Genomic DNA, 20,138 nt, shown 5'->3' on the forward strand with positions numbered 1-20,138 from the left:
TTGCTATGAGGGTGCAGCCATCCCAGACAAGCTAGTTGCTCATAGCGATCTGGTTCAGAGCTTGCCCCTGGGTCCAGCAGTACTGCCGGTGCTGGTTGGCGGTGAGTAACGTTTGTGCCTGAGGACATCAGGCTGATTCCTGATCACCTCTACCCTGCACTCTCTGAGCCTGAATGGCACAAGTGAATGTACTGTGATAGGCGAACATCACTCAGCTGAGCCATCAGCTGATTCAGCCGGAGCGCTTGACTCTCGTGGCCTGCCAGAACTACGCGATTCTCCATATTTGCCAGAAAAATAAGCTAAAATTCCCTGTTTTGCATGAGGGTGCAGCCATCTTGGAACAAGCTAGTTGCTCTCATAGCGATCTGGTTAGGCTTGCCCCTGGGTCAACGGTACTGCTGCCCCCGGTGCCGGACGGTCAGGCGGTGAGTAACGTTTGTGCCTGAGGACATCAGGCTGATTCCTGATCACCTCTACCCTGCACTCTCTGAGCCTGAATGGCACAAGTGAATTTGTATATGTGCGTGTGTTTTTACATGTACATATATACTCCATAACTTTTTATTGCACTTTTTTTACTGCATTTAAAAAAAATTAGTTTATTTGAATTTTAGTTGTATGTGACGTCAGGTCATTGAGTGTATTATCTCCCATCTGTTTTTGATGTTGATTGACAATATGCCCAGAAATTAATTGCTCCTCGGGAATAAATAAAGTTTATTGAAGTGAACATCATTGGCATTAGTTGTGGCTGCACAATTCTTATTGCTAGATGGCTTTCAGTGAGCTCAACAATGAATTGGGAGGAAAGAAAAAAAACAGAAAAAAAGGAACAAAGGGTCCTGTTGTATTGCCCCAGGGTGCTCACATGAGTCTTGCTACACAATACCTATTCATTTTCACGAACTGCCTCTGACGAGACCGCAACCACTGAGCTGCTGACTGCTCTGAAATGGAAGAGTCCATCTGTGGGACGGGATGACGGGTCTGCAGTGATGATTTGTTCTTCAGACCACGAACCGAAGAAAGCCAGACGCTGTGGTTGGGCGTGAGGGTAAAATTAGCAATTAACTTATCTACAGTAGGTCAGATATCAAGTGTTTAAATTATTGGCCTCAGAGAGAGAAACAGTGAACTGGATACAATATTGGCTTGAAGAATGCTGCCTACCCTCCCCTCCACAAACATTAAAGGAAACGTCCTTTACGCCACTCTGACACCCTAATCTAGGCAGGCGATCTATGGGTCCCACCTCCTGCAGAGTTTGTTTCAGGAGAGACAAACCAGCAGACAAAGCTATTTACAAGGCCAGAGGCCCATTGTGGCTACAGAACAAATAAAGATCCTGTTCTGTTTGATCTTAAGTTTCAATGCAATCTGTGACATTTTATTGAAATCGTTGACTGAAAACATCATGTTTATGTTAGAAGCACAAATAAACTTCTGTGCTTTTTATTGGTATTCAATAACTTAACTGAATTACCTCCTAATATATTCATGTTTCGTCTTGTTAGAAAGGGACCAAATTCCGAAATATTTTGGTAATAGTATGGTTCTTAGCCATGCTTTCAACAACTTAAGGTCACTTTAATTAATAAGTACACTGTCAGCTTTTAGATAGGGCAGTCCTCGTCATAAATGAGCAATACAGTTCCGGGGGACTGAGATCAATTTTTTTTAGTGAAATTTCTTTAGATGCCACTTTGTTTGGTTTTATTTTAAATATTCATTATTAGGGGTGCCAATAATTTTGACCCCAATTTTTTTGAGAAAAATACTATTTTCGTATTTTTTTTGTAAGAATTATGTTTAATTAAAGTGAAAGTAAGCAGTTTCTACAAATGTTTGAGCAGAAAATTAAAATCATTATGTTAAAATGTTTCTTTTATACAATAATTTATGCTCATTTTAATGAAGAGTGCCAATAATTCTTCTTTACTTGAATATATTAACTCTTCTTTGTAGACTGAACAACTGCAAACTCACAAAGAAGTCCTGTGATATTGTGGCCTCAGCTCTCCAGTCATCAAACTCACATTTGACAAATCTGGACCTCAGCTACAATAACCTGGGAGATTCAGGAGTGGAGCTGCTCTGTGCTGGACTGAGGAGTTCAAACTGTAAACTACAGAGACTGGGGTGAGTAGTACTGTGTACTGTGTGACATTAACTAAATAGAATTTCTGTCAGGACCACTGTCATCAAGTAGAACTTTATTGACAATAAAGGCAATACAGTTATGTTTGGCGGTATGGCTCTGTTCTGGAGCTCTCCCGCCAACCACGCAGCCCGCGTGGATAAGGCCGGGAGGCCAGCAGCCAAACCCCCCCTAGAGGGGTACACACAGAACAGATCCAGCAGCAAAGCAGTTTTTAGCACATATGAATGGAGCAAATGCAATTTCTTAACGCATAAGGATGGAGCAATACAAATTCTTAACACATAGGAATGGAGAATGCAAATTCTTGACGCATGGGGATGGAGCTGGGGTGGTGGAGGGGATTTACGAAGCAACGTGCAGCGCTTGCATGCAGGAGGAGCAGCCGAACGAGTAGAGGGAGGCTGTTTAAGTAGACCGCCCTGTTAGTGAATGTACTGTGATAGGCGAACATCACTCAGCTGAGCCATCAGCTGATTCGGCCGGAGCGCTTGACTCTCGTGACCTGCCAGAACTACGCGATGCTCCATTACTGATTTTGGCAATGTAAGGGTTTGAATTTTGTCACAGGGAATACTAATTTCCTGACTCCATTCATTTTCAGAGCCTGTAACCTGAATGTTTGTGTGAATGTGAGTTTGGATATAAGATTATTGACTGAGGTGTGCTCATATGAAATGATGGGCAGCTTGACTCTGTATCCTGGAGAGAGAGACTAGCTACTGCTGCCAGGCTTTCACCTAAGTGTTCTCTGACATTAAGACCTTCAATCCTGGGAGGTAAATGTCATGCTCATCCAGGAATCTAAAACCAACACCTGGGATTAAGCTAATTGAGATTTACCCCATCTGGGTAGCGAGATTATATAAATATCACAAGGCATGACTTCTGTATTGTTCTATTAAATAACATTTGACTGACCCATGAGCTGCATATCCTGCTAGTGAAACTAACAATATGCCCAGTGAGTACCTCAGTAAGGGTGTTACCCCAAAACTTTAAGTTTAACTTTAACTGTCGCTACCCCGGTTCTCCGAAACACAGAGTAGTGAGATTGTATGGGAAACGACATCCGGTAATTCAATTTCACCAAGTATGGTTCTGACAACCAGTAGCGCATTCAGTGCTACAGGAGACTACTGCCCTCCTGGAAGAACATATGGGACACTGCAGTGCTACTACTCTTCATATTCACTTCTCATGCGCGGCAAGCAGGGCAGTCTTGGTGGAACTCTCCACCGGGGTTACAACAGTAACCCAGAGTTCTCTTTCATCATCTCGTGTTTGAGATACACCTATGGGGAGATATAGACAGCCCCCAGAATGCCTTATGCTCACAGCTGAGATACTGTCAGGCCAGCAAAGGATGCCTTCTCCCCTGAGGGGAGGGTGGTGTCTGGCACATCCAAGTACTGAAGACTTTCCACTGCCCAAAGCTATAGCCAGGACCCAGGAACAATGTGAAGTACTAAAACCCATAGCAGATGAGGGGAAATGTGTGCGCCTCACACAGAGCTCACCCCCATAACTGAGTGGACTACCGGCTTCAGGCAGTGGAACCTAGCAACAGTATCTGGAGAAACCCAGCCTGCGGGTGAATAAATATCCTGCAAGGAGACCCCATGAATAGGGCCCACTATGCAGCCATGCCCCTCATTGAATGAGCCCTCAGGCCCAAGGGGGGTGTTATCCTCTTTGAATCATATGCCATAACAATAGCTTTCTGTCATGGGTCTGGGGTGCAGTGGCCTGGTGCTGCCACTAGTAGGCACCTGGCGTCTGGGAACTTCTTAATTTGTTCCAGGTGTCTGATTCCCTATCATTTTCACCTGGGGAGGTGCCTTTATAAGCGCTGACAGAACAGCAATCAGCGCTTCTGTGTTAAACCCCTTTTTCACTAAGCTGGTAAGGTATAGGTGCTCGGTGGACGGTGTACAGAATTGTGTTCGTGGGTGATTCTCTGTCCTCTTTTAAGGCGGTCAGTCTCTTAGCGCAGTGAGTGCATTCTGACGCCTTAGGGTATTTGTACTTTTATTTTGAGCTTGTGTGAGCCGTTGGGTATTGGGACGTTGTCCCTGGTTCTGTATTTTGTTTGTGTTTTTCTGAGCTGCGTCTTAGGTTTTTTCTTTTCACTGAGTAATTTTGCTACTCGGTTGTTTATTTTCTTTTAAGACCAGTTTTGGGTTTGGTACCTTCGCCCTGGTTTTCACGGGTCGTTTTTGGTTTCGCGAGCCAGTTTTACGGCTGGACAAGGTTGTCCTTCGGAGTTGCTTTTTACTCCGTGTTTTTTGTTTGTTTATGATCCGGTGTGTGCGGGAGTTGCTCTCCCAAGGATCTTATTTTTGTGTTTTAGTTTCTGGTGTTCCCTTTCCTTTGTCCTTCGGGACTTTGTGGTTAACGCTTCCTGTAGCGTTAGCTTTTCGTTCCTCTATATTTTAGGGTTATTTTATAGTTTTGACAAAAAATCAAAAATAAATTAGCACTTTTTAAGTTTGCAATGAAATACTGAGAGATTGCATACAGGAGGTTAAACTATACATGTGCTAGATCAAAAACTTATTGACCACAAGTTCATAAAATCTAAGGGTGGATATGTAGAACTACTATAGATGTATGAAGCAAAAACTAAGCAGTGTACCCAGCATCTCCAAATCTATCCAAAATGTCTAAATTATGCATTGTTGTAAATTACAACATATTCACGTATTTCACTACAAATCAATTGTTTTGACTCAAGAAAATCACTGTTGTATAATTTTCAAATGGGAATTACAAGCTTTCAGTCAGTACAGTGGTCTAAAATAGCTAGGTGTCCAGAAACATATCCAAAATCTCTCCAAAATTGAATAAAATGCTTTTTGTCCATTATAAAGCATATAAATGATTCCCTTATGAAGGTTTAAGATGAAACATTGCTATCAGATTTAAAAAATAATGCAAAAGTATTGTCACACAATGCGGTACAGTACCTAAATGTGTAATAATTAACTTGTGTGTATTTCTATACTCTGTACTCTCGTATGTTTTCTTGTATGGGGATGAGACAACATGAAAACAATTTTCAACCGTCCACCACGTTTTGGCAATGTTCCAACTCTGACGTCATCACTGTTGCATGCTTCACAAAAACTATTACACTTCCATCTAACGCTTACATTACAGTGTGAAATATTCACATTATATAACACCACTAACCTATTTAAAGATACTCAATTTCCATAATAACGTATATAACCGAAATATTTTGAGCAGTAATACTTGCATAGCAATGATGAAATCTCCTCTATGTTCAGTAGATGGAGACAGAGACAGTATCAATGATACTGTTCTATTCGCTTCTGTTTTGCTCCAGAAAACGATGTCAGCTAGGTCTATCAGCAAACATATGGCTTAGCTATGGTCAGAAGTCCTCAATAATAATAGTATTTTCCAAGAAATTACGAAATATCCTTGACCACGTTTCGTTAGGTGCAGCGTACTTGTCTGCTAACAGAGTGAATGCGTACGTGAATGCGATGCTAAGAATATTTTCCAAGTAGGGTCTATCTTGTTGCTATGACGGAATATGATTTTTTAGTGGTGAAAGAATATTTTTATGAATGCCAAGATAGACAATATTGTCCATTATATCAAGGGTGGGGGGTGTTTTTTTAGATGAGACTGCAGGGAGGGGGTGCGTGTTAAATGAACGACCAGAGCGACAATGGTGGGGCTGCGAAACTCCGTTTTCGGCATAGTTGTCGTGTATCGTCTACTAATGAAACTAAAACAACGCGTTTCTGTGTTTAACTCACACTTTGGTTGCAGTAGCACCGAATGTTTGAGTTTAGTAATCTCCACTAGGGGCTGTGTGCTGAGAGGTTAATTAGCAGTGTGGGACAATTTCTTATGAATCTGTAGCTTTATCCATGCAGATGTACTTTAGTGGATCAAACAAGTTGTAAAACAGCTAGCCAAAATCTTGATTTTACATTTTAGTTAGTCTCATTCGCCATTTGGCTGTTCTGAGCCATAGAAAGCTTCAAAACACTTGTCCAGGATAACCTAGAGATAAGACAGAGGATGAACTTGGGGGTAGCCATTGGAGGTGTGAATGTCTGTGTCTGTGTGTGAGTGTGGGTCTGCATGTGTATGTGTGTGTGTGCGTGTGAGTGTGGGTCCATTCCCCCCAGGGAGTGTCCATTCCTCTCCCCTCCCAATAGATAAAATATGTGGCTTTCTTGTAGTTAGCATTCTAGCATCTAGGTCTGGTGTCTACATTTCATCTCTGGTTTTTTAAACTGTTCTGCTACCTTTTTGTTTTTAAATTTTGGTCTTGGCACATCCTTAGATTACTTTGGGACAAACACACTGTGTTTGGTATCTTCTTTCAATCATTCCTTGTGTGACTGTCCATGTCTATAACCTTTGTTAATTGTTTTAAGGTAGTTGAACCTTGTCTTTAGATTTGATATGTTTGATAATAATTACCAAATGAAATCAAATAAATATATTTTACATGTTGGATAAGTGAGGTGTTTTAGCTGTTGATGCGCTGTCTTCGGTATTCAGAGTGCCAGATGCCAAACAAGGGTGTTAACGGTTAAAACTGCTGGGTTCAGAAAATTAAACATAGTTCAGATAATCCTCACCTTGCTGAAAGGTTTTACACTCTTTATCTTCTTAGTCAGTGCCTGTCCTAATTTTATGACCTGTAATTCTACTGAATGCCGTGCCTTGCATAAGTGCAGCGGGAATGTTGATCTTACTTGCCTTGGCTATGTTTGGATTTGTGTTGACTAACTGCATTGTGTCAGTTTCCTGCATCATACACTGTTCATCAGGCTAGCTGCACCAATGTCAAAACAATGTTGACCTCTCGAATTATCAACAAAGTGGTGATGAGTTCTTATAGCCTAACATATTATGTTTGAATAAAGGAAATTACTGCGGTTTCTTTGCTTGAATTGAGACTGAACCTAGTTTACATCTCCGCCTCAGTGTTGCCAGATGCCTGAATCAGTTACTCCTAAAAAAAGTCCTCAAAATCTTCAATCAACTCCCATTCAGATTCCTCACAAATATTACCCCATATCTCATTTGAAATCCCCCTCTGTCATTGACTTCCATACATCTTCACTGTAAAACTTCCCCCATGAATGTTTAAATCCCCTACATACATTTAGGGAACAGTCTGGCAAGCCCACTCTGCGATGTGTGATCTTTTTTGGGAAATAATATACTGATGGCCTCTTTTGTTCACGTTTTTTTGCACCATGCAAATAAGAGAGTTGACTACCCATAGCTTATAGCGTTTCTCAGATGTAAGTGGGCTGACCAGCTAGTTTAAGACAGGTTCTTTTAATTCTATAGGTCTATTTATTACTCAGGCAAGTTTGTTATTGCAATACAAAGGCTTTAGGGGTAGGAGGACATGTAGAGCTGCGGTGACTAGTCTGAAACTCGTTCCAGTTCCGGACCCAGACCCGGACCCGAATCAGAATGTCCAGTTCGGTCCGGTCCTCAACGACAGGTCTTGTTCCTTCCCAGATTTGGTCCCCACCGCTTTAAATTTCAAATAATCCCTCTCTGAACTATGTAATTCTGAGGAAAAATTCCACTACCAAATTTCACTTTTTTCAATTGGCCTCCATTGGATTACATAGAAGGTTTGAAGTGCGATTATTCAAAAATGCTGCAGTATAATTTCACAGAAATGGGGTACAACGTACATAAGGATCCCTTCTGTCATAAACAAGTGTTTTAATTCTAAGGAGAAGTCAAATCCAAAAATTTATTTTTTTATATTAGCCTGTATTGGGCTACTTGGAAGGTTAGAAGTAGGATTATTCAAACACACCTATTTAAGGTGGACCAGAAATTTTGAATCAGGAGTCAACTTCAGGATGGTAGCGTTACCAATAGCATACCAGGCTACTTAGCTAGAGAGATGTAAAATGCATTGAGAGCTCCCTTAAAATTTTTGTGTGAAGCAGACAAGATTTAGCTCTTTTTCAAGAAAAGTGGCAGCAGTGTAGAAGCTAGTGTAGAAGTGAGTGAATAAGTGAGTGTCATTTCCAATAAACATAACAGCACAAATAATTCCAAATAAATATACATTTACCCTAATATAAAGTGGGAGCTTCCTGAGCTACAAAAACTGATTTAGTGACGTTTTAAAATAATCCCCCAAAGTCTTTGAATATATATGTCAGATTGCAGAAAATTGCACCATTATTTTCTTTCTTTTTCTGGGGAAGGACCCCCATGCTCCCGCTCTAATTGTGCCCCTCAGAATTCTGCATGATGCCCCTGCATGCACGCATAGATGCATGCGCGTGTGCGGTCACAGCTATTGCGGATTCGCGCTTGTTACCTTAAAAAAGGTATGGCCCTGCATTCAAATCTGAAATTGATCCGTATTTGCCAGGAAAAAAGCTAAAATTCCTTTTTTACATGAGGCTGCAGCCATCTTGGAACAAGCTAGTTTGTGACATCATTGGCATTAGTCTCAGCTGCTCAGGTCCTATTGGTAGATGGCTGATTTTCAGTGAGCTCAGCAATGAATCAGGAGGAAAGAAACAAAACAAAAAATGCATAGAGAGTCCTTTTGTATTGCCCCAGGGTGCCCAAATGAATATTACTGCACAATACCTATCATTTTCCTGAACTGCCTCTGACGAGACTGCAACCACTGAGCTGCTGGCTGCTCAGAAATGGAAGAGTCCACCTGTGGGATGGAGCGACGGGTCTGCAGTGATGATTTGTTTTTCAGACCACAAACCGACTGAAGCCAGACGCTGTGGTTGGTCGGGAGGGCAAAATTAGCAATGAACTTATCTACAGTATGTCAGATATCAAGTGTTTAGATTATGGCCTCAGAGAGAGAAACATTGAACTGGATACAGTATTGGCTTGAAGACTGCTGCCTACATTCCCCTCCATGAACATTAAAGGAAACGTCCTTTACCCCACTCTGATACCCTTGTCTAGGCAGGCGATCTATGGGTCCCACCTCCTGCAGAGTTTGTCTCAGGAGAGACAAATCAGAAGACAGCGCTATTTACAAGGCCAGAGGCCCAGTGTGGCTACAGAATGAAAGGGACTAAATTCCTGAAAATTTAGGTAATAATATGGTTCTTAGCCATGCTTTCAACAACATAAGGTCACTTTAATTAATAAGTACACTGTCAGCTTTTAGACAGGGCACTCCTCGTCATAAATGAGCACACCCCCTTCTACACCTGAACTCGGCATTGCCCAAACAGGGCAAACATGCTCAAGCCATGTTACATCAAGTGTTTATGATGGCCTCAAGAAAAAGTTGTGTTGTGTTGCAGTTGGTCTTTATTTTGGTGGTGGTTTCTTGGTTGTGTGTTTTAATTCATTTCCTTTGTTCCCGTGGCACTGGAAGAGGGGAATACTTTGATAAGGTCTGTGTCTTCAGTCTTTCTTTTCTGGTAATATAAATTTAGCATCTTGTTTGATGTCTTCTGTTTTGTTTTGTAACTTAGAAGTAGACCTGATACAGAGTTTGCTTTGGTTTGTCAGTTGAATCCACCAGGTTACTGTTGACTGACCTATCAATGATTGAATTCATAACTGTCATTTTCAATAATACTTATAAATAATACAATAAATTAAATCACGTAAAATATATTTTATATGTAGGTTAAGTGAGGGGCTTTAGCACGCAATACCACTTGTGTTCAGTATTCAGAGTGCTGAACATTTTAACAAGGGCATTGACCGAAGCACTGGATTCAGAAAATAAACATATTTTTACTTAATTGTTGCTTGCCCGACAGTGCCTCCTGGAGTTTTAAATACACTGCTGTCTGAGCTTTAATCTCAATATAAACTGCCGCTGGGTCCGTACAGCCTGCTCACTGCTTATTCCTGTATTTTAATGTATAAACACAATGTGTAGATGTTCCTCTGTCATACAGTACTGCACTGCTGCCCTGCTCTCCCTGGGAGTATCGGGGCTCCCCCACTCCCTGCCCACTGACCCTTAGCAGTGTGCAGCACCAGGGGGTCCTGAGACGGCCTCAGCACAGGGGCTCAGCTGATCCCTTAGCAGTGTGCAGCACCAGGGGGTCCTGAGATGGCCTCAGCACAGGGGCTCAGCTGATCCCTTAGCCCATAGTGATGGATGACAAAGGGATTTTACATTTGTGCAACCTCATATTTGTACCCCAGTGAAACAGGAAATGGTGAAAGGCAGCAAACAGTTCTGGGGGACTGAGATCAATTTTTAAAAATCAAATTTCATTAGATGCCACTTTGTTTGGTTTTATTTTAAATATTATTTCAGGGTGCCAATAATTTTGACCCCTGTTTTTTATAAGAATTATGTTTTATTAAAGTGAAAGTAAGCAGTTTCTACAAATGTTTGAGCAGACAATTAAAATCATTATGTTAAAATGTTTCTTTTATACAATCATTTATGCTCATTTTAATGAAGAGTGCCAATAATTCTTCTTTACTTGAATATATTAACTCTTCTTTGTAGACTGAACAGCTGTGACCTCACAGAGAAGTCCTGTGATATTGTGGCCTCAGCTCTCCAGTCATCAAACTCACCCCTGAGAGATCTGGACCTCAGCTACAATGACCTGGGAGATTCAGGAGTGAAGCTGCTCTGTGCTGCACTGAAGGGTCCAAACTGTAAACTACAGAGATTGGGGTGAGTAGTGCTGTGTACTGTGTGACATTGACATTAAATAGAATTACTGATTATGGAAATGTAAGGGTTTGAATTTTGTCACTGGGAAGACTAATTTCCTGACTCCATTCATTTTCAGAGCCTGTAACCTGAATGTTTGTGTGAATGTGAGTTTGGATATAAGATTATTGACTGAGGTGTGCTCATATGAAATGATGGGCAGCTTGACCCTGTATCCTGGAGAGAGAGACTAGCTACTGCTGCCAGGCATTCATCTAAGTGTTTTCTGACGTTAAGATCTTCAATCCTGGGAGGTAAATGTCATGCTCATCCAGGAATCTAAAACCAAGACCTGGGATTAAGCTAATTAAGATTTACCCCATTTGGGTAGCGAGACTATATAAATATCACAAGGCATGACTTCTGTATTATTCTATTAAATAACATTTGACTGACCCATGAGCTGCATATCCTGCTAGTGAAACTAACAATATGCCCAGTGAGTACCTCAGTAAGGGTGTTACCCCAAAACTTTAAGTTACTGTCGCTACCCTGGTTCTCCGAAACACAGAGTAGTGAGATCCACGTATGGGAAAGCGACATCCGGTCATCCAATTTCACCAAGTATGGTTCTGACAGCCAGTAGCGCATTCAGTGCTACAGGAGACTACTGCCCTCCTGGAAGAACATATGGGACACTGCAGTGCTACTACTCTTCATATTCACTTCTCATGCGCGGTAAGCAGGGCAGTCTTGGTGGATCTCTCACCGGAGTTACAACAGTAACCTAAAGTTCTCTTTCATCATCTCGTGTTTGAGATACACCTATGGGGAGATATAGACAGCTCCCAGAATGCCTTATGCTCACAGCTGAGATGCTGTCAGACCAGCAAGGATGCCTTCTCCCTGAGGGGAGGGTGTTCTGGCATATCCAAGTAGGGAAGTACTGAAGACTTTCCACTGCCCAATGCTATAGCCAGGACCCAGAAACAGTGTGAAGCACTAAACCCATAGCAGATGAGGGAGATGTGTGCGCCTCACACAGAGCTCACCCCAGAACTGAGTGGGCTACTGGCCTCAGGCAGTAGAACCTAGCAACAGTATCTGGAGAAACCCAGCCTGCGGCTGAATAAATATCCTGCAATATCCATGAATAGGGCCCACTATGCAGCCATGCCCCTCATTGAATGAGCCCTCAGGCCCAAGGGGGTGTTATCCTCTTTGAATCATATGCCATAACAATAGCTTCCACAAGCCAATGGCACAGCCGCTGCTCAGAATACTTTTCCTGTGCAGGCAGGGGCCAGGTGACTAAGAGCTGGTCGCTCTTTCTAAAAGCCTTAGTCTTTGTCATATACGTGCAGAGAACACAGCATATGCAGCCTATGCTGCTCTTCAGAGGAGAAAGGTGGTGGTGAAAAGCGGCAAGCTCCAACACTCACATGTGAAAGCTGGGAAGCTTGTAGGCATAAAGGCTGGATTGGGCTTAAGAAAAAGCCTATCCATTTTAGGGAGAATATTGTGCACAAGAGGTCACTGACTCACTTATCTGAGGCTAGTGCAAGCATCAACGCTGTCTGGAGAGACAACAGTTTTAATCTAATTTATAAGCTCAAACAGCCTTACAGACCGAGCCTCCAGCACCTGTGATAAATCTCAAGCTTTTTAGCAACAGGTAGAGAACAGTGAGACCCCTCATGAACCTGTGAATGAGGGGGTGCTGCCCCACTGCATAGTCTCTGAAACCAGCATGTCAAGCACTGATAGCTACCAGGTAGACCTTAATGGTAGAAAAGGATTTCTCTTTATCCATAAGGTTCTGTGAAAAAGCACAGCATGTCAGTAACAGAGCACTGGTAAGGCACTGACTGCGAGAGGCACACCATCTTTCTAACACCTGACACTTATTGTCATAAAGTGACCTGGTAGAGGGCACTCTCGTGCTCTGGATGGTTGCAGGCACGTGAGGGGAAGCCTAATGCGTTGAGGTTATGCCTCTCACGGGCCAAGCCCATAGAGCTACTCGCTCGGGGCAGGGTGGTGTATTTCCCCGTTCACCTGTGACAGGAGGTCCGTGCGTAGCGGGAGCGCGCATGGCTGTACATAAAGGAGAGGGATAATCACTGCAGTAACATTTCCACAATCTGGGGATGGAGACACCATTCCCTGTACAGTGGTTTCCCTTGACAGCAGATCAGCGCTCGTTTTCAGAATTCCTGGAACATCAATCAATCAATCAAATTTTATTTGTATAGCGTATTTCACAGTAATTGTCGAATACGCTTCACAGGCAACCTGGCCTAGACCCCACAGGAGCAAACCTAAAGCAACATGGGTCACACGTAACACAGAAAGTGACGGCTGCTCCAGACCAACAGTCTGTAGGCTAGAACCATGGAGCTGGAGGCATGCCACCTTGGTGATTGACAAATGCTACCACAGTCATTATCGCAGCGTAAGAGCACATGATGTCCCCTTAGACAGGGAAGAAAATATCTGAGAGCTGTCCATGTAGTTAATAGCTAAAAGAAAATTGATTCATAATCAGAATCAGAATCAGGTTTTATTGCCAAGTAGGTTTACACATACAAGGAATTTGTTTTGGTCAGGTGGTGCATAACAGTGAACATAAAATAAGATAAAATAAACATAGTGCAATAAAAACATAACAAACATAACATAACAAACATAGTGCAAACATAGTGCAATTCACCATGTAACCCCCTGAGACCCCCCACCCCAGAGAGGGATGTGTCTGTTCTTTTTTCGTATGAAAACGATCCTGAGAGGGGTTCCCTGAGTGTAGAAGTCTGTGTTTTCCAGTGACACAGAGTGCTGAGTGCTTGTGTTTCACTGTGAGACAGCGATGGAGATCGCACACAGGCTGAGGTGGAGGGGATGAAATCCACCTCAAAAGCCCTCATTCTTAACAGCCCCAGTGGCAAAACCTGAGAGGCTGGCACCATCAGCCCCTATAGTGTTAGGCACGTTTGATTCTGTACTCTGGAGACGGGCTTGAACTGAGAGAGACATACTCTGAGAGATAAAATGCAGTCCGCTGATAGGCAAGCTCACATGGATACAGAGTATAAATCCACTCCCAAGAACGTTCAGCTCCAGGATGGGGAGAGATTGCACTAAAACCAAGAGACAACAGATGCGTCAGAACTCGCTGAGTGTCCTGCACAACTCTGGGTTTTGAATTGGCAATAATCAGCCAATCGTCTGTATAAGCCAGTATTCTGAGCCTCATTAGTCTCAGTGGAGCCAGACCCACCTCTACACAAAGACAGAACACCCGTGGACTCAGGGAAAGGCCAAAGGGTGGAACTGTGTATTTGTAGCAAACACCACAATGGGTGAAGCAGAGGAATTTTGTGTGAGGGGGATAAATGCCTACGTGGAAGAAGGCATCTTTCAGATTTACTGATGTGAAATAGTGATGCTAAGTTAATTAAGTGTTAATTCTTAATAAGAAGGTTGATTGATGAATTTCTATAGATTAAAAGGTTAAATTTCAATAAATTATTTCAATAAATAACCTAATGTTGGTGATTATATTTTAAATTAGAGAGCGTTTTAAATTTTTTAATTAGAGAGTCACAGTTCCCTCAACTGGCAGCATTAGCAAAACATTATTGGTCTATTCCTGGAACATCAGTTGCGTCTGAATGCGTCTTCTCAGCTGCTGGTCTCACCTTCAGCAGACTGCGCACCAGACCGACCCCAAAAGCATGTAGACATGCTCATATTCCTTAACAAAAATGCTTAAGTATTAAGCTAAGCATATTTTAAGTCATTCTTTTTATAGGCCATGGAGTAGATTTTAATCTAATCAGTTAATCATTATTAATCGATTATTGGGTGCGGACGATTGATTAAAAGAATTGCACAAAAGTTTCCAGTCGTTCTGACATATTGAACGTGAAAGAGTGCTATATGTTAACATTTTGAAATTATATTGCCTCAAATGTTTGTTTAACACTGAGATCCAAGAAAGGAAGTTGAGAACCGTCCTTCTTTGGGAGCTGGAAATAATGAAAATAAAAACTATGTTGGGTTTGATCTCTGGGAACCACACGTATTTTCCCCTTTTTGTAAGAAGGAAGGAATTTATTCCTCTTAAACATGGGGCGCTCTCTTGTGTTTGAGAGTAAATGACTCTGTTGAAATGGGCGTTTCACTCTGAACTGGAGTCTGTAGCCCTTGGCTGTGCCCTGTAGCCCTTGGCTATATAGCGCTGAAGTGTCCTATATGCTCTTCCAGGGGGGCAGTAGCCTCCTTTAGCATTGGACACGCTACTGTCTGTCAGAGCCACACTTGGTGCAACTGGATGCTTCTATGGAGGTCTGGACCGGATGTCATTCCCTAGAGTTGGCTTTCAAACACAAGATGACGGAAGAGAAGTTTATTTATGGCACCAATGCAGTGATTTGTTCGAGCAGAGATGCATACTTCAGTCAGTGTATACGTAAGCCACGTACTTTGGATGCGCTGTAGGAGAAAGAGTACTTTATCATATGACAAAATATGAGAGTTGGCAATAACCATGAATAGAAAGCTTTAACAGTGTTAAGAGGCAATCATTTATTTACCAGACATGGAAAGATGGACTGGACGCTATGCTGTAAGAGAGGAAAGGACATGCACCTGAAGAGATTGTAAGATAAAGAAACAGAACACAAAGAAATTGTGATGCATACCAAAAATGCTTTTAAGAAAGGACTTTGGATAATGAAGTAAATTGTTTGAGCTTCCCTTAAATGCTATCCAGAGAACATCTCCCACAATCCACACTAGTTTACATTTGACAAAATAAAGTCTAACCTGAACAAGACTCTAGTACCTACCACCATCCCCACCAGACCACGCCCCCACCCTACAGGAGTGCTGCATGGTAATTTTACTGACAGTAAATAAGGGCATTATACTACTGGTGTGCCTAATGATTGAATCTATCATTCCTGTATGTGTTGCATGTCCTCCTGCAAGGGTTTACAGTGATGGTCCTTCTAAGGACTGTTTTATACTTCTGTGTAGTCCGCATAGTTTGCATGATTTGCATTGTGTGCGACATTTGCAGATGTGCAGATCATTTATATGGCATGTTGCACAGGTACAGGTTGTGATTTTCCACCCACTACAGATACCTTCAATTCCATATCTTTCATATCCTTTAATAAACTTTTATCACATCCATACTGTATGTTACGGGAACGAGGCACAGACGAGGCAGACAGTGCTGGCAACATGCCTGTAGAGCACTTGAATCTCAGCCCTGGAGCTGAAGTGGAGCTGAGTGGCGGCTGATGGCAGGGAGGGCGGGGCTCCAGAGACCCACACCACACCACAATATATGAGCATGTGCATTACTTCCTGTTACAGTGAATCTGCCTTTAGCTGTGTTAGCTTGCAGTGCTGTGGGAAGTTTGTCACAGAAAACTAAAAGAAATGAGCAAATTGACTGTCCACACATGAAAAATGTGTGTTGTCTTCACTTTTGGTGGTGGCCAAACATCCTACAGCACTGAAAACTAACTCACTGTCCACTCTGGCAGCTGCATGTCTAGTATGGGATGGGAGGGTTAAGCCCAGAGAAAAAATCATAGAAAAGGTAGATGAGCCCATTGCCCCAATTCAGAGAGCTTACAGTAAAGGAAAAGGGCCCATTTGGGTCAGAATTACATGTATAGAACTGTCAGAGTTCAGTCTAGCAGGATGTTTAATTTTCAGGATTGTGGGGTTTCTGAAAGGATTGTGAATAAAATGATATTTTATTCTGCTGGTAAAGCCGGGCATTAACTCACCAGCACGGTATGTGTGTACATGTTGGTGGGAGAGTGTCCATCTGAACAACATGTGAGCTGCTGTTTAGATGCAGTGTTACATCGTTTAGTTTAGTCATTTTTCTGTGGTTCCAGTCCCAAGTCATAGCCTGGATATTATACCTTTGTAAGCAGTCATGCTGTGTGGAATAGTCTGATTCAGAGATAAATATTATGGCTCTAGCTCCTATCATCTAAAGAATAACATCATTTACAGGGGTATTTCTTAGATAAGTATTCTAATAATCTTCAAATGCCCCTACTTATTACATTTTTGTGCAGTTTATATTACTCCACAAAGGCTACCAAACGTGTTGATAAGGGGTTTTAAAAGAAAGAAATGACCTAATACATCAGGCTTTTATTTTCATTATTATTATCATTGATACAAAAATAATTAAATGTAACGCAGTAATTAACTTATTATATTCGCAAAAGCGTGCGAGAATAAAATGATTGGATGGATTATAGCGTAAAGACATGGAGAACATAGGTGCAATGTTTGGATGTTTCAAAAGACACCACATCTTTGAAAATCTAGTGTCTACCAGCAATAAAAGTTAGTGGCAGTAATCAGTTGTGCTGTTCTGATACAGCCACTAGATGGCGATGCAGTGTAATTCCAGTTGATGCCGTAGTTGCATTGCTGTAAGATCGTGCCAGATGAACGGAAGTGTAGCACAGCTCGTACACGGCTCACGCACTGCTTCAGCTGTTAGCAGGGACAATATCGCAGGTCTGACCAATAATATCATGACTGGTTAGATAAAACCTTCATGTTATTTTATATACTGGTGTATATATTTAAGTTGTCCGTGACAATTAGCTGCTTAGTTCCTCTCTGGCTCCGCTAGCTAGGTTGGGTCATGAAGTAAGGTTAAGGTAGGTTGTACTGACTAGCTAGTTAACTCGTGCCTGTGACTGTGTGGGTCAAAGCGAAAGCTGAACTTAGAACAACGGCAACAAGTGTCAGCTTGAGGGTCATGTTGTTTGATGTAAATGGTAAACAAATGATTTTGCAAAGTGTTAATAGTTATTATCAAATAATTGTGTTATGTAACTGTAGTTCTGTATTTTCAAAGAATGAACTAGCTGAGGTAACAGTAAACAGCTCAGAGCGAGCTGGCATCGCCATGGTAACCAACCGACCCTCCTAACGGCCACTTTTTAAACAGCGTCGTCATGGTTACCGTCACGTTACTTTGGCGAGAGGTAAATAAGGAAGAGCGCAATTTTGTATTGAATGCTGTTTCATTTCACCTTGCTGAATATTTTAAAATTAATGTCAAAAACCCTGACAGACTGTATAATTTGTTAAACTTAAATTGTTTGATAACTTGATGGTTACAAGATTAGGAAGAAAATGTTATCATGATGACAGTAATGTATTTAGCTAATGGGTTATACGAGGAGTTATACATTAACAGTTATATTTATCTATTCATAGTGATGAATATTGAGCGTCTTTGATATGTATAGATGTTTATGAACTGAAGAACATGTCAGGTGAGGTAAAGTGCACCACAAAAATGCTGTTTTTTGTGTTTGCAGATGAAATTAATATGTCTGCAAATCAGATAAGTTCATTACATGGAAAGGGTTATTAGAGCCCAGTAATTGCCTTAGACTATTGTGGATTAGTCAGAATACTTCATAAACTTAATTTACACACCCCCCCTTCCCTGTTTTTGTGTGTACATCTCAGGAATGCATAGGTACATATGTATCAACTGTCAAGGTGAACATGTCACAAAGAATTTGTGTGTGTGTTTGTGTGCGTGCGTGCGTGTTTGTGTGTGTGTGGTCTCTCCACAGGCTGGGTTGCTGTAATCTCACAGAGGGCTGCTGTGATGTTCTGGCCTCAGTCCTGCATTCTCCTCACTCAGAGCTGAGAGATCTGGAGCTCAGAGACAATGAGCTGCAGGATTCAGGAGTGAGAGCGCTCTCTGCTGGACTGGAGGACCCACACTGTAAACTGCAGAGAATGGGGTGAGTACAAACACAAACCCCTTCAATAAATTAGAGCTACAATGTGAGTAAATACAACACTGATGTCAATGTTTTTAATATGAAAACAGACACTCCACAGAACTGAAACAGCATGTTCCTGTTCTTCATCTTGGTAGAATTCGACTACACAAATGAATGAAGAAAATGAATTAGTCCTGTTTACTGAACTGTAGTGGGGTGTAAACTCAAATGTGTTTGATAATGACTCATTCCACATTCAGAGTAACACACTGCTATGTGTTTGACACACACAGCCCTGTTAGTTTATATTATGTTACATTACATTTATTTGCCAGACGCTTTTAGCCAAAGTGATGTACAATAAGTGCATACAAAGGTAATTGGAACAACTACAAAACACAGGTCAGATAAGGTACAATATTTTGCAGTTATTCATAGCCATGAACACATTAAGTCCAGTTCACACAGTGAACATTACTCTGACCTAACCTATGCTAAGTCAAACTAGGAGGCATTACAGGCAACATCGAGACAATGATACAAGGCACAATAAGTGCTGGATGGAGGTACATGTAACATGAGTGACACAGGAGGTACATGTGTATAAATAGGGGGATTTAAGTGATAGAATGATCGACAGAGTGGTGATACTTAGTTCAGGTATAGTCTGAAGAGATGCATCTTCAGACCACGGCGGAAGATGGGTAGTGAGGGAGAGGTTCGTAGAGGAACAGGGAGTTCATTCCACCACTGGACAGCTAGGGTGGAGAAGCTTCGTGGTAGAGACAAGATTGAACCCTTTACCTGGATGGCAGGGGGTGCAAGGCAGTGGTCAAGTGGGCGTATAGAATTTAATCATGTGCTATAAGTAGACAGGGGCCGTCCTGTTGGCTGCAGTGTAGGTGAGGGTCAGGACTTTGAACCTGCAGTGACTGGTAGCCAGTGGACTGACCTCAGCAGGGGAGAACTTAGGCAGGTTGAAGACAATTAAGGTGTGTAAGGTGAGTAACACACTGCTATGTGTCTAACACAGTTTCCCCATGGAAACTAAGTCAAAGTATAGGTAGTCAAAAGGGATATTGTACATCCCCCTCCCCAAGAGAAGAACTGGACTTAATGTGTTCATGGCTATGAATAACTGTTACAAAATGAGTATTGTACCTCATTGGACCGTTGTTTTATACAGTAGTTGTTCCAATGACCTTCGGTATGCACTTATTGTATGTCGCTTTGGATAAAAGCGCCTGCCAAATAAATGGGATATAACACACACAGCCCTGTTAGTTTATATTAATGTGTGTAAGGTGTGTAACACACTGCTATGTGTTTGACACACACAACCCTGTTAGTTTATATTAATGTGTGTAAGGTGTGTAACACACTACTATGTGTTTGACACACAGAGCCCTGTTAGTTTATATTAATGTGTGTAAGGTGTGTAACACACTGCTATGTGTTTGACACACAGAGCCCTGTTCATTTATATTAATTTGTTTAAGGTGAGTAACACACTGCTATGTGTCTAACACACACA

At 41.9% G+C, this 20,138-nt stretch overlaps 2 protein-coding genes and 1 long non-coding RNA gene across 19 annotated transcripts in view; 2 read left to right on the top strand and 1 right to left on the bottom strand.

Annotated features, from left to right (window-relative positions):
• The window catches only part of LOC135240548 (uncharacterized), a 225,593-nt gene that overhangs the window by 37,359 nt on the left and 168,096 nt on the right, over window positions 1-20,138 (bottom strand). The window lies entirely within an intron of this gene.
• The window catches only part of LOC135240533 (NACHT, LRR and PYD domains-containing protein 3-like), a 241,755-nt gene that overhangs the window by 29,149 nt on the left and 192,468 nt on the right, over window positions 1-20,138 (top strand). The window lies entirely within an intron of this gene.
• LOC135240540 (ribonuclease inhibitor-like) overlaps window positions 1-20,138 on the top strand; it is a 34,636-nt gene that overhangs the window by 9,298 nt on the left and 5,200 nt on the right. Inside the window, exons 3-5 of one of the 2 annotated variants that reach the window (XM_064310141.1) lie at window positions 1,969-2,142; window positions 10,656-10,829; window positions 18,449-18,622. In XM_064310141.1, coding sequence (XP_064166211.1) covers window positions 1,969-2,142; window positions 10,656-10,829; window positions 18,449-18,622 — 522 coding nt within the window. The remainder of the gene's footprint in view (window positions 1-1,968; window positions 2,143-10,655; window positions 10,830-18,448; window positions 18,623-20,138) is intronic. The other variant, XM_064310142.1, reaches the window with a different exon arrangement.

The sequence above is a fragment of the Anguilla rostrata genome, chromosome 15, assembly GCF_018555375.3.
Source record: "Anguilla rostrata isolate EN2019 chromosome 15, ASM1855537v3, whole genome shotgun sequence".
NCBI classification, from domain to species: domain Eukaryota; kingdom Metazoa; phylum Chordata; class Actinopteri; order Anguilliformes; family Anguillidae; genus Anguilla; species Anguilla rostrata.